This window comes from Megalops cyprinoides, chromosome 7 (genome assembly GCF_013368585.1).
Source record: "Megalops cyprinoides isolate fMegCyp1 chromosome 7, fMegCyp1.pri, whole genome shotgun sequence".
Lineage (NCBI taxonomy): Eukaryota > Metazoa > Chordata > Actinopteri > Elopiformes > Megalopidae > Megalops > Megalops cyprinoides.
Window position 1 is genome coordinate 22,913,303 of NC_050589.1, and position 15,318 is coordinate 22,928,620.

At 42.9% G+C, this 15,318-nt stretch overlaps 1 protein-coding gene across 1 annotated transcript in view; it reads right to left on the minus strand.

The window, feature by feature from the left end:
• Positions 1-15,318, minus strand: part of LOC118780521 (voltage-dependent L-type calcium channel subunit alpha-1D-like) — an 84,059-nt gene that overhangs the window by 25,185 nt on the left and 43,556 nt on the right. The window contains exons 10-27 of the mRNA XM_036533061.1: positions 12,061-12,148; positions 11,742-11,768; positions 10,671-10,831; positions 10,322-10,547; positions 9,578-9,785; positions 9,217-9,337; positions 8,943-9,057; positions 8,689-8,749; positions 8,129-8,192; positions 7,884-8,016; positions 7,194-7,323; positions 6,114-6,173; positions 3,815-3,921; positions 3,463-3,550; positions 2,599-2,706; positions 1,975-2,027; positions 1,270-1,416; positions 214-415 (exon numbers count right to left, since the gene is read on the minus strand). Coding sequence (XP_036388954.1) covers positions 214-415; positions 1,270-1,416; positions 1,975-2,027; positions 2,599-2,706; positions 3,463-3,550; positions 3,815-3,921; positions 6,114-6,173; positions 7,194-7,323; positions 7,884-8,016; positions 8,129-8,192; positions 8,689-8,749; positions 8,943-9,057; positions 9,217-9,337; positions 9,578-9,785; positions 10,322-10,547; positions 10,671-10,831; positions 11,742-11,768; positions 12,061-12,148 — 2,099 coding nt within the window. The remainder of the gene's footprint in view (positions 1-213; positions 416-1,269; positions 1,417-1,974; positions 2,028-2,598; positions 2,707-3,462; positions 3,551-3,814; positions 3,922-6,113; positions 6,174-7,193; positions 7,324-7,883; positions 8,017-8,128; positions 8,193-8,688; positions 8,750-8,942; positions 9,058-9,216; positions 9,338-9,577; positions 9,786-10,321; positions 10,548-10,670; positions 10,832-11,741; positions 11,769-12,060; positions 12,149-15,318) is intronic.

Here is a 15,318-nt window from a genome sequence, read left to right on the forward strand (position 1 = left end):
TAAATATCAATATTTCCAACTGCATCTAGAGTGAATATTTCTGTGACTTACTGCCCATATGCTGTAATTGACATTTTCTGAGGATTTTCATGGTAGAATCACAAACCCAGAGATGAGTGATGAGGTCCAAAGCCAAATGGGTAGTGTTCTACCCACATTTTTTTACCTTGACACTGAGCAGTCTGCTGTGAGACTGGTGAAGAAGGCACTGACCTGGTTTTTGTCCAGCTCGCAGTTCTTGTACTCTTTCTCTCCCTGCTCCTGGAAGGTGACAATGACAAAACCCACGAAGATGTTCATCATGAAGAAGGCGATGATGATGATGTAGATGATGAAGAAGATGGAGATCTCCACACGGTAGTTGTAGATGGGGCCCATGTTCTCTCGGTTGGAGTCAATGGCCTTATACAGCAGTCTGTGAGACACAGGGTACACAGAGACATGAGAGAACAGAGGGCCACATATAGTTACATAGAGGGACATAAATTCCTGATATTTAGACATAGGGACACAGAGTCCTGGTGTTTATAGAGTGAAACTATGCTCTCGCTCTAAGACAGAGTGACACAGTTGTGGGGTTTAGACAGAGCAAAACAGAATCCTGATATTTACAGAAAGCGACACAGAACCCTGTCATTTAGACAGAGGGACAATGAGTCCTGGCGTTTAAACAGCGTGAGTCAGAGTCCTGGTGTTTAGACAGAGGGACAGACCCCTTTGGTGTGTGGAGAGAGGGGACACATAGAGAGGACCGAGGAACAGAAGCAAGCAGGGCATTCTAATGAGAGAGAGGAAAATACAGAGTTGATTTGTAGTCATTCCTCTAATGTGGAATGGCATATCCTCTGGGAAAAAGAGGATTGCTGTTTAATCGTCAGAAGGTAGCAGGTGCTGGGCTGTGTGTTTCCCCACCAACCATTCACCTGCACCACAGAGGAGTAACACTGAGCTCCTAAAATCCTTGTGGCTGATGAGTGTATATACAGCACTGGCCAGTGTGTAGATAACATAAAGATCAGGTGTGTGAAGTGGGCTGATCAGCTGATATTTTGGAAGCAACTCTTACTGAAATCAGCTTGAGCAGATGAAAGGTGCCTAACAGGTTGCTAGAAGGTGCAGAAAAGAGGTGTGATAAGAGCCCCAGCCAACATAACCCATAACCCCACACCAGCACAGCGACAAATTATGTCCCTCTCCTCCTATGGACTCCCGACCACTGTCAGCTAAAGACACAGTCCAGACTAGAACATGCAGTGTCAGGACTCTTACGTTGGCCAGCCTTCAAAGGTGGACACGGTGAAGAGAGCCATCATGGCCATCAGGACGTTGTCGAAGTTGAAGTCGCTGTTGTACCACACCCGCTCTCTGACGGTTGGCAGCATGACGTCCCCATCCTTGTACAGGATATATGTCCCTCTGCAGGACAGACAGGGAACGGCCACAGGGTGAGCTTGGTTACTCCATTTAAACGTGTGTCATTTGCTTTAAGCATGTGATTTGCCAAAAAACGCTTTGAGTAAGAGAGTGAAAGTGGAGCACAGTAATAAATTATACACCAGTATCTGCTGTGATAATGTGTCATCACGTGAAGCACTCAAGAACAATAACAGACTATTTCAAGATGGGCGAACACTACAGTCCTTTTTTCCCCTCTATTCCTATATAGATCCAGAGGGAATGCTGCTTAGATAAAATGAGCTCCAACTCCTATGTGCAAGCTTCTGGATGATATCTCATCTCTTTTTCCTGCTTGTAACACTACAGAGTATCGCCCTAACAGTATAATCAAACACCAACATAGAAATCGCTGGGACTATGTATTGCTTTGTCTGACAGTTTGATAGTCCAGCCTAAAAGGAATATGCTCATGCTTTCATTACATTTTCATGAGGACAAGACTAGCCCTTTCCAGTTTTAAACAGCACTTTAGAGCATTTGTGATGGGTGTGTTGATTCTGTAAAAATCCAACTCACTTGCATTCCTCAGGACTGGACTTGGCCTCATCTGTGCAGCGGTAGAACTTCCCCTGTAAGAGCCAACACAGCTAATCAGCAGATCCACATGATGATCATGACATCCGTGTGCTTTGCAATCACTATTACTTTATTATTAGTCTTTGCTTTTTTGGCAGACCAAACTAATCGATGTGATTCAAGCTTTCACAGAATACACACGCATACATTTCCCATATACTCGCACAGTATCCTCATAAACTACTGTTGTCTGTTTGTCTATTTAAGTCTATTTGAACGTAAAAATATAATTATTTGCACATAACTGTATATGTTTCTATTACAGTGTTTCTATTTATGTGGTATGCTAGAGGATTTTGAAATGAAAATGTCTGTATTACAATGGTATGTACAGTAATAGCTTTTTTCTTTTCTACATTCAGCAAACTGCTCAAACACTTGACCTTTGTGGGCATAAAAGTATGAATTTTCAAACTGTAAAAGACAGAAATCAAAGTATGAATTTTCTAATTGTAAAAGACAGAAATCTGATTACATGACAAAGGCAACAGTAAACAAGAGATTCAGACAGACAGGAAATACAATGAGATCTGTATCAGGATGCGAGAGTATCAGAGCTGTGACCTTAAATAGCTGAACTCCAATGCAGGCAAACATGAACTGCAGCAGTGTGGTGACAATCATGATGTTCCCGATAGTCCTGATGGCCACAAACACACACTGAACCACGTGCTGCGGAGAGAAAATCAGAGAGAGCAAGGATCAGGTGTCAGAGGTCACAGGTTGATATAAGATGATAGAGAGACAATACACATGGATCATGGGGTGGGTGGGGGGAGCACTGGAGAAAGTGAACAAGAGTCATGGAAAAACATTACAGAGACAGAGCAGTGTCAGGGGTCGGGGGTCGGGGAGGACAGTAGAGAGAGACAGACTGAGGATCACGGGTTAGGAGAACAGTAGATAGAGACAGAGCAGGATCACGGGTTAGGAGAACAGCAGAGAGAGACAGACTGAGGATCAGGGGTTAGGAGAACAGTAGAGAGAGAGAGACTGAGGATCACGGGTTAGGAGAACAGTAGATAGAGACAGAGCAGGATCACGGGTTAGGAGAACAGCAGAGAGAGACAGACTGAGGATCAGGGGTTAGGAGAACAGTAGAGAGAGAGAGACTGAGGATCACGGGTTAGGAGAACAGAAGTGGGGGGGGGGGGGGGGGGGAGCATTGCATGCATTGATGGGGTCAGGAGTCAGGGTTCTGAGTGAATCGTATGTGATACAGAGCAGGGCATAACATTAGATGACCAAAGAGGTGGGGTCAGGCAGGAAGGTCAGACAGAGATAAGGGACCTGTCGAGATGATGGGAAATGGATAAGACATGGGTGGAAGTGAAGGGGTGAGATGATGAGGAGGACTTAACAAAGGGGAGGAAGGAGGAAGAAAGATAATGAAGAACAGCAAAGGGAAGAGATGATGAAAATAGGCACCTTGAGGCCCTTGGCCCGGTTGATGGCCCTCAGGGGCCTGAGCACTCGCAGGACTCTCAAAATCTTCACCACTGAGATTGCTGATGACCTAGGGACCAAAAACAGTCACAGCGAGTCACAACCAGCCTCGCCCTGCACACACATAGACACTCTATGCACAAAGCTGGCCACAAAATAATGACTTTCATGCACAACATACTTTTAATCCCAGCCTTTCATTGACCTCAATATTCCCACACAACTGAATACCTTTCCATTTTCATCAATTATTTGGTCTCCAGATATTTATAACAGTCCTCTGGATGAAGTCATGCCATTCATAGAGTCTGCAGTGGGGATTTGTGGTACTCACTGAATGCCGAAAGATACCAGCGAGACTCCCACTACCAGCAGGTCCAAAAGGTTGAAGTAGTTTCTGCAGAAAGCACCTTTGTGGAGGAAAGCCCCAAATGCAGTCATCTGAAAGGCAGAAGATGACAGGCAGAGATCAGGGTGCTTTCGCTATTCTCCATACAGATACACATCAGCCTCTACTTTCAATCTGACAGAACAAACTAGAGGAGAGTGCAGACTTTCAGAAATACAGCCTTCCCTTTGGCAGGATTTCTAATACAGTATGGGCTCATATCAGCGGATTGTGCACGCATGCGGTAGTAACCTGTTGCATTTCACACTGTGCTGCTCAATGCAAACGTCCCACCACAAAGCACAACATCTGTGCAACCAGGAACAGCTCACTGCAACATTCATGGACACTAATTTATGCTAATTTAGGCTATTCCAAAACAAAAAAGGGGGACAAAATCCAAGAGAAATGACAGGTCAAACTCCAAACCCAGCAGGCAGAGAAAAAGACAAACAGGAGCAACCAAAGTAAATTATAATCATAAAAGGATTCTGGTGACAAGTGCATGTAAATACTATGGGGGGGGCAGAATCTCTTTAGTAAGACTGTGCTTTACCCTCTCAGAGAAGGGGGAGATAGTATTTCTTCCCTGGCTGAGACACAGGTCTACTGAGGAGATGGAGCTGCCCATTGTACTGAAAAGCCACGTTACATTTATATGCACTTACCGGGTAAGGGAAAGCGTTGTAACCCATGCTTTATTCCTAAGAGACACATGGTTTGCTCCCTCTTTTATTACTAGCTGAATGAAACGGGCATGGAGTATAATTAAACTGCAGTTGGATTTCAGACCCTCCCACCTCGACTAACACACTGAAAACCCAGCTGCGGTCAGATTTGTGTTATGTGAGCTCCAACTTGTTTCCCGCTACAGTCGTTTCAAACACGGCATGCTCCTGATTGTAGTAGGGATGGGCTGGTTTATACATTTAAACATTTAAACGACAGATCTTCTGCGTCCGAGTTTTGTGACATGACTCAAATATGTTACAGCAATAATCAGATTATTAATGCATTAAAATATGTATTATTTAAACTAATTATGGATTTTACAACTAAATAATAATACTGAACAAATTTGCAAAAAAAATAAATAAATAAACTACCAGTGTAACTTTAACAATGACTGCTTGCAAACACATGCACTGAAAAAATATGTTTTGAACATCAAACACACTACACAGCGACATGAGTGGAAGTAGGGCCAGTATGGTCTGGCAACATTTTAACGAAAACTGGGAAAAGTCCTCTTAATGCACAATATGCAATGTGATTTTAAGGCGCAAAGGCAGTAGCATGGGAACGATGCAGAACCACTCGTTAAAACACGGCGACATTTGGGGCCAGACATTGGGTGCAGCCTATAGCCGTGCAGTAAGTGTTCTCACTGGCCACTGCCCACTACACAGAAGCAAGAAAGTCAGCCAGATGACAGCAGAAATGATGGCAAAAGATACCTGCCCATCAACCGAAGTTAATGCATTGGGACTCTTATCGGTATGTTTCTTATGAAACATGCACAGGCATACTGACCTTTTATGATTTCATTAACTATTTTGTAAAAACAAATGATCAGTCTTCCCTCATGAATGAGGAATTGCTTTTATTCAATATTATGTAGCTGAAGGCTTCTCTTCAAGATCAACAGACAGGGAAGAATGGATTTTGGTTAGGCCACAGGTTAACTCCAATCATTAGCTATAGCTCATGACAACGTTCACCCTAAATAATGCAACTTTGTTATGTGCCGTTTAAGCGTTTAAACCACCCAACGTTCCAGATTTGAAACGCTTACAAAAATGTTCTTACGTGCCCATCCCTAGTTTGTTGGTTAGTGTTTAGTTTAGGTTTTTAAATTAGTTTTTCAGTCAAACAACAGGATTTAGCAAACCAGTGCAATGCACTGTTCAAATATTAATGTTAGTTGGGTCAGTAAAACTACACCTATGTTAAAGTCTTTTTCTGATCAGGCTTTGGCACATGTTTTGGCTTAAAAGAGGTGCTATGGTAAAATGAAAAAAAAAAACGCAAGCCAGGTTCCATTGAGCAGCAGGTGACACACGAGGAAAATGCAGCAAGACTCTCGTTGTCAGAAAGGGGTTACCTTCAACATGATCTCAAATGTAAACATTGTAGTGAAGACATAATCTGCATAGCCTAGGACCTGGAAGGTAACCAGATGGTTTACAGTGTTACTGCACCAACACTCACATCACAGCACACAGACAAGGAGCAGGGCATTTACCTTTAACAGGATCTCAACAGTAAAGATTGCCGTGAACGCATAGTCAAAGTAACCAAGTATCTGCAAAAGCAACATACAAGTTTAACAAAGGTCCAGGAAAGACATTCACAAAACAGAGAAAGAGACAATTGACATCATGCTGGAAGGTGATGTGATATCTACTTCTGATATCTATGTATCAGATGGGATAAAGACAGCTCAACAACAATCAACACCAGGGCATTGCACAGCAAATAAATCCATTAGTCCTGTGTGTCTCAGATCAAAGTACCAGGGCCACCTTTGGCAATGTTATGACTGCAAGTATTATTTTTTAAAATACGCCCTTCCCACAGGTTTTCAGCACTGTGACAAAAGCAGCCCCTGTGTTAATGCAATCCATCTCCAATCTCATACTAAACTAAAAATGAAAGCGGTGTATCTATAATCTAGAAAGGCTCCCTGTAAACTACAGTACCAGTCAAAAGTTTCGACACACCTACTCATAGAAGGGTTTTTCTTTATTTTTACTATTTTCCACATTTTAGAATAACAGTAAACACAGAATTATGAAATAACACAAATGAAATTATACAGTGACCAAAAAGTGTTAAACAAATGAAAGCTATCTTTATATATTAGTTTCTTCAAAGTGGCCAAAAATATTTTCTAAAAATAAAAAATATTTTTTGAAAGAAATTCATGCATAGGCATCAACTTAACTATTTATATTTGTCTAAGAAACAAATTTCAAGCATTTAAGCATAAGTCTTTAGATATGAATGTTTCCCCTTATCTTAATCAGGTGTGTCCAAACTTTTGACCGGTACTGTATAAAGATCTAAAATAAGATCTTTCCAGCATAACATCTTGTAATCTGCATTGAAAATAAACTCATAAAACTGTCAAAATCAAAGGAGAAATAAACACTTAAACAGAGTGTATGACTAATCAACTGTGTGAGGAAGCGTATCTACATTTTTTACAACTACTGTGAGATTTGGCTCCAACTAAACGAAACTTAAAATCCATTACCTAGTCACTCTAGCTTCACTGTAAAGAGTAGCCCGGCGTGTGAAAGATGAGGGATGGTGCACTTACAATGTTGCGGGCAGAGAAGTTGCGGATGGGATCTTCTGCAGCGAGGGAGACACTGCTGAGCATGATGAAGACCAGGATGAGGTTGGTGAAAATATGGTGGTTTATCAGCCTGTGACACGCAACCCGAATTCTGAAAAAAAAAACAAAAACAAATAGGAGTCCACTTTCAAGAATTCTCAAGACATTATGATGTTTTTTTTCTTTTCGGAATACTGTTACAATGCCAACTTCAAAATAAAAAGATATTATGCGATACACACCATTGGCTGTTTATCATGACATTAGTAGAACGGATTCATGCTCTGTGTTGCTGAATTTAGACTGTCTGTTCACTGAGTAAAGGAGGTCTTAATTACTTAAGAATTTGGACAAATATTTCTTACACACTATTGTAAGTCCTATTACTTGAGTGTCTGCCCAGCCTGTGCAGACACTCAAGTAGCCTCAAAATTGCACATAGTCTCCCCTATGTACAACTGTGCGTTATTTCCACAGAAAAAAAAATGCGTTTAACACTACAGTACAGTAAGAAGCATTTTAAAACATTTAAAGTAAGAAGAGTAATAGCATGCAACATTTTCCTCTCTGACAATACAATGACAACACAAGATGAAGAGGGCATGGTTAGGGGAGTGTGAGTGTGTGTGTGTGTGCGCGTATGTGTATTTATGCATATGTCTGTTCACTCACGGGTTGGTGTTGCTGAATATGAAGAAAGCGCTGCCTTCCGGAATGGGTGTGATCTTTTCCTTAATGTTAAGCTCAGAAAGCCTGCGGGGCCGGGGTCCAACTGGAATCTCTGGCTCATCCTCATCCTCCTCTCCTGCAGAGAGAAGGTGCAGTATCTGAAGTCACCACAAGGGGCACCCAACACTTAATCAAGCTGCTTCAGAAAAGAACCTGCAGCAACATAGATTTCAGCCTCAACTCTCTACCTGGAACATCTCCGGGGGGGTAGGGGTCTTTCTCCTCTTCTTCCAACCGCAACTCTCCCATGACCTGCACCCAGGAGAGGAAGTTTCTATTTGACTCAACAATTGACTGAACATGCTACAATAATTTCGTTACCCAACACCCATGCTGCAGTAGAATTATGTAAATTCAAATCCTTACTGCACTCAAGAATATGTGATAAAAAGAGGTTCTTCAATGAATAAGTTGAGGCCTCTGCATGAAAGTATGTTTTAAGTACTTTACATCTACAAAGATTTAGAAAGGTTTAAAAAGACATTGTTGCGTTAATCTGTCCCCCATTATGTAATTCACATAGAGGATGGAGAGATATTTTTAACTGCAAAGGGACATTAACCCCATCATAATGAAGCCTGCTAATCAAAATAACTAATCAAGCTAATGTGAGAGTCCACTGTGCAGCTGCTGAGCACACCAGGAGACAAATGAACAGAGGGGTACGCCGACTGTCATGAAACCAGTAATTTCACCTTTAATACATTCATCCACGCAAACCGCAATGGGCATGGCACAGAGCAGTTACCTTGGCGTCACCTTCTCTCCCCTCTCCTCTACTGTCGTCCTTTCTGTCTACACTGCCGCTTCTGTGACAGGAACAAAAGGAAGCGGCATTAAAAAATTCAGGTTTCAAGGCACGGTTGTGTTTTTCAATGGTGTGTCACGCTCTTAACAGATAACGTCCCTTCATGCACTACACTCTGTGCCTTACACAGAGCCGTTCCCTTGTGCATCTGCTGGGTTTGGTGAGAATTACTGATCCTCAGATCATGTCTCTACCTGCCGCTCTTCCTCCTCTCCTTCTCCTCTGCCTCCTCTTGCTGTGCTGTGTTCAGGCTCTCCGCATCAGCCAGGTTGTCCACGGCGATAGCCAAGAAGACGTTTAACAGGATGTCTGTTTAGAGTGGTTCTTAAGGACAATCAAATGCCTTGTGTATCTGTACTTAGCCTGTGCGTGTGAATCTGGGTTTAGACAGACAAGACTGGGGAAGGGGGCTTGACTTCTGATATAGAGTAATATTCCCAGCACAAGTAGAGAATGGGAACAGGATACAGTTTCCGCAGATGAAGAGGATTATGAAGTACACGCAGACGATCATTCCCGTGGAGAATGGGCCGCCATACGCCATGATGCCGTCATACATGACAGTGTTCCAGTCTTCGCCTGTCAAAATCTACATCACAACACACAGCTCAACAAGACTGTAAATCCTGTTAAACTGCGGCTTTCATGGACTTCAGTCGAGGTCCCCTAGTGTAAAGTCATTATCAACAAAAACCTGTCCACTGCTTACATCACTTCCCACAACAGTATGCCAAACCACACTGGTGCACACTTATGGCAGGTGCTATGCCTAAGTGTCAAAGAGCACAACTACTAGAACGCTGTGCTACATTGCAAAGCATACACTTACCTGAAACACAGTGAGCAGCGCTTGGGGGAAGTTGTCGAAGGTGCTCCTTTTGGTTTGCGTCTCGTCGAAGTTGAACTTGCCCCCAAACAGCTGCATGCCCAGCAGCGAGAAGATGATGATGAAGAGGAAGAGCAGGAGCAGCAGGGAGGCGATGGACTTCATGGAGTTGAGCAGGGAGGCCACCAGGTTGCTGAGAGATGCCCAGTGGCTGGAGCACACAGGAGAGGGGGCGGGGGTGTGAGAGCTGTGAGAGTCTGCCAGGGCAGATGGGATACGCCATGCCACGTGCTGGCCAAAACGTGATAACCCATTTTTCCATTTGGACACAACTGAATATACAGAAGTTCACTGTGAGATGCTTTCATTCTTCATGCAGGATGGAAATGAAAATGTGAAGGCCTGAATTCTTGGATTCTTGGATGAAACACTGTATTTGGCCTTGTTATATTTGCCTTGTACTTTCTGTCCTTGTGCTTTCTATTGTATAGAAGCTTACGACAACTGAGCACAATGTAATTTATCTTGGACGATCAGCTGAATGACAGTACACTCTACAAACTGGGGTTCAGCAAGAAATCAAAAATGAGTTTAGTATATTTGAATTGTGCACTTAAAACTGAAAGTGTACTTTCGTTAGAAAACTGAACAAAATAACTGAATTAGTAATTAAGTTAAAATCAGTTTATTATTTTTGAAGTGTACACAGCACTTGAGCTACTCTGAAAGACAGACGGACAGACGTACCGTGTGACTTTGAAGATTCTTAGCAGGCGGACACAGCGGAACACAGAGATGCCCAGCGGAGACATGATCTCCAGCTCCACCAGGATGGTCTCGATGATGCCTCCACACACCACAAAGCAGTCGAAGCGGTTGAAGAGGGAGACAAAGTAGGCCTGCAGGCCGAGGCTGTACATCTTAATCAGCATCTCACAGGTGAACATCGCCAGCAGGACCTTGTTGGCCACATCTGGGGGGAAAATGAGACTGATTGCAATGTGATCTTACGATGTGATATTAGGATCTCCTCTGCACAGCAATCTACTAACTGCAACCAATCTGGACTGCAGGGATGACCACCCCTCGTCCTCACCCTGCACTTCTGTGAGCCAGTCCGGCTGGTTGTAGTGCTCTGAGGAGATGGTCAGCGTGTTGAGGAACACCAGGATGATCACCAGCCAATAGAAAGAAACGGATTTCACGGCTGCCCTGCATTTTCGGCGGCAGAACCTGTTCCAGCGACGCCAGCGCCGACTGCAAGACAGAGGAGTGATGTCAGCAGAGAGCAGGGTTTTCGCTGCAGCTGAACCCACGCACGGGGAAATGGGACAGGATGGAGGTGACACAGGAGGTGCAGCATGGCAGGAAGTGGGTTTTCACTGGAACTGTGATTGGAAACAGGATGAAGGTGCAAGATGGGGCAGGTGATGCTGTACTGTAGAATGTCTGGCTTTGAGCGAGGTTTCCTTTTCCTGCATGGTGGCCCCAACAGACCCTGAGACTGCTGTTTGTACACCAGACAGTGGCAGCAGCGCCCCCTAGTGCTTACTGTACATTTGACAGAACTGAAGTGATACTGAAGTGATGCTTTGTGGAATGACTGGCGGAGGAGAACACTGATACGACCCCAGGTACTTAGCCCTTTACAGCAGGTCTACGATCATCTTGGGGACACCCAGTCCTAATCCTTTTAATACCCTAATTTAGGGTAAAATTTTAATTTTGATTCAGGATCAGCTGCTGAGGGCAGAAAGTACCTAAACCCAATGGGATGAGAGTGGAACAGGCTCTGGCTCTGGCTGGCCTCTGATGGAGTCTGGTTGCACAATACCTGTCCGCAGAGTAGCTAAATAAAATCCAAAGTCCTATAAAAAGTCATTTAAATGGGTAGATTTGAGGCATCCTTATGAATCAATGCAGAAAAACAGAGACAGAGTCAAGGACAGAGTCAGACACGCATAGGCTTCATTATCTCCAATGCCCTTCCCTGATGGGGGTGCTTATGAAAAACAGCAACACCACACATGAAACACAAAAACACACAAAAAGTCTTTTTTTCATTCCAAAAAAACATCCATGCATGTTCTTCCATGCAAACATAAAACTTGAAAAACAGATGTTACATAAAAAACCACACAGACACAACCAAGACAGATTCACTGACCTGAACTTTGACTTTGTAATTTTTTGACTGTAAAACCAAGAGATGTCACAGTTAAAAGCAATCACCGTGGTACAGATAACGCGACAGGGACAGCAACAGGAGAGCCGAGCTTCATGAATAGTAAACACTTCAGCTGAAACCCTGCCAGGAACGTGGGACGATTAAATCTGACCGTGGATGAATGAAAACTTCAGGGTCTTTTTTTTTTCATTTAAATACATGCGTTCCGGAATGATGGATTTGTTTAGACTTGGCGTCATTTGACTTGTGTGGTGCGCCACGGGGATGCCGTTTCTGTGACACTGCTCGGCAGACTCACCAGAGAGGGCCGCAGCAGGGCACTTTCTCGTCCTCCCCATTCGCGTTCTCCGTGTTCACCGACTCCGTCTCGCTGGCCTGCATGCTCGCTGCACCGACAAACAGCACACGCACCCGTCAAGTTCACATCTCTCAGGACAGAGGCGAAAAACCAATCCAGCTCATAATGACTTAGGTGCTTTTTTGTGCAACGGTTTTCGCGTCACAGCAAAGAAAATCACAGAAAAAAAACAAAAGACAAAGGCAAAACGACGCTGATTAATCTGAATATAAACATGCACACAAAAATAACCAAAGAAAATGTTCTTCAATATTGCCAATGAGCAAGAGAGAAAAGTGTTTTTAAAAAGCCTAGCAACACCCATGTGTAGCATGGAAATATTGTCCTTGTCACATTTTGTGGGGGAAGCTGTCATATTCCCTGTGCCCATAAGACCCCTCACCATTGTGCAGGGTGAGCAGTGATGGGCACCTTGTGACTGAGCTCCGCTTATGGTCTCTGTTTGCACAAACAGACCATAAGAGCCACACGAGAAATATGGAAGCAGACATGCAAGAAGCCCCTGGCTTTAAAAACAGAGTGAAAGCCCAGACATCATGAAAGTTATGATTTTGTTTTTTGCCATTTTTCAAAAAATATTTGTTATGTTTCTGAAGTGGGCTAGATTGTTTTCCAGCAGACTTCTGCCCCCGTTAAAATGAAATCACTTTGAGGGCCACATTCTGGTGCCAGGCCACAGGTTACCACCACTGGAGTCAAGAACCAAGGTTACAAGAAGCATTACAGCAATTTGACTTGTCTCCTTGCAAAATGTCTTGCCTCAATGTAACATAAATGATGAGGTATTCTCTCTCTCTTCCAAATGGATTGCACAAGGAACAAACCAATGACCTTAAAAGAAATGCCAATACATAGTTTCTCTTCATATTTTTTCCTCCCTGACAATACACTGACAACTGATGTGACCTTTTGAGCTCCAGATAAAAGAAACAAACATATCCACTATTACATATTCAACTGTCATATAATCAGAGATAGGGAAGGACAGGTACCGCTGGATTCTGACATTGGCACTCTATGATTGGTACAGAGAAAGATGTTACTTTAACGTTACAATCGCCCACACTCCTCTGAAAACTGTCATAAGAGCTATTTCATGAATCTCTCTGTGATTGCGCTATTGTTTATGTTAATACCTCCTTTTCATCAGATGTGTCTTTGTGCGCGAGAACACTTTGAACATCTCACAACAGACTGGGTGTGCCTTATTCTTTTATCTCACACGGGTTCAGGTGGGAATACAAAACAACATTTCTTTGCTAGAGCCATTCGTTGCAATCCAACCACTTCCTTTCAGTTGAAACAATTGCTTTCCTGTGACCACGTACCAAGGTTTCCAAACACAGACGAAAAACATACAATAATAAAAAATACAACAATCAGTTAAAAAAAGAACCAGATGCTGATGTTTGTGCATGCATGGGCAGGCATGCAAGCAGTGAGGGTGCAAGCTTTGGGGAACACACATACGCACAGACACACACACACACACTCACAGAGAGGGCACAAAATTTACCATGTGTTTCTGAGGACTGGCTGAACCAAGCAAACTTCCCTTTCTTCTTTTCCATTATGTCAGTCAGAGTAACCCCTTCATGTTAAAATGCATGCAAATCCATGCATTCAGACAGCGGGTGGAAGCAGCAATATGGCAGAAAACATGGGACAAGAATGAGCAGCTATCAGCGCAGGTTAGGTAAGACACTGACAAAGCAACACTGAACAAACCAAGAAGAAGAAGATGGATATCTATTAGTGGCAGTAACTACATCTGGTAGCTCTATACAAGCATGCTACAATGCAAATAGAAGCATTTACTTACAATATATTTGTTAGTATACAGTTACTATTACAGCAGACACAGACCCACGACACTGTTCACACTCTTTGCACTATTAAAGTTCTGGCTGCTCTAAGGTGGAGGTGGAGGCTCTTTCTACACCCTGGCATACAGCGATGTAAAGGTCCAGAAAACCCCTTGTCTTTTCTGGAAATCAGGAAGTTCTCTGTATGCTGGGGTGTTTCCCTAAATTACTGAAAACATGTTTTTGGAAGAGGTTTCACACCCACACAAACATGTTTCAGTCCTTTTACATCAGGGCTGCAGGGTGAGAAGCGGTTAGCTCTGACTTTTAAAACCTTTAGTCTTTAGTCTTTAGTCAAACTTGAATTCTGGTGATATTATTATTCTATTATTTTAACATGTTTATATTTATGAGAAGAATTTAGCAGTGACTTCCATCTTTCTTATAAATGTATATTCTTCCAAGATATGAATTTTAATATGCATACCTTCTTAAGAAATATTTCTTCTTTTAATTAAAATGAGAATCTTCTTTAATTAAAATCTTGTGTTTGAAATAACCTGCAGTCACATGAGAAATTGCTTTACAATAACAAAACATTAAAGAAAAAACAATATTTAGACAAATACCTTATGAGAAAATTTTCAAAGGAAAATCTTAACAAAAATACATTTTGAAATGTAATGTTATCAGCAGTCAGCAGCATATTTCAGCCAGACAAACAATCGTTCCTGTGTGTGAGAACAAGAGGCGAGGTGGGCAGCTATTCAGAGCAAGACCTGCATGAGGGTAAAGTAAACTAGCCCCAGTGCCTTACTGATGATATGAGGCACACTCCTCGCAAATTCAAGGCTTGGTCTGGCAGTATGACACAGCACGTGGCGTGCCCGTGACCAGGTGATGAAATCCGCAAGGGTATGGGCAACGTCCCTTCCCCAAGCATCTCTCCCCTCATGGATCTGCTCTCAAAGACCTTACCTCAGTCAGCAGCTGACATCCATTTCTAACTCCATTAAAAACCTTGCCAATTCCCCTAGCCCTACCCAAAAAAGGATTCTTTCTGTGATGCAGCAGACCTATTCATACGCAGCTATTTCCGACATCCATCTGGTGACTTGAGAACGCTTTATGACGAAGCAAATTACAGCTAATCAGGCCATTAGGCCCGCTTCTGCACTGAATGTCATCCGCTCCAGGGATTCTGTGTTTATTGCAGGCCACAGGGTGACAGGAGATTTGCCAAGTATAATAAAGCTTCATAAGGGCATATTAATAAGAATATGAATACGTATATGAATATTCCTTTAAAACCATTACAAATCAGTATGGTTTTTTGCATGAATAAGATTCACAATTATGGAATTGCTAGCCACAAGTGCTAGCCACTGAACCT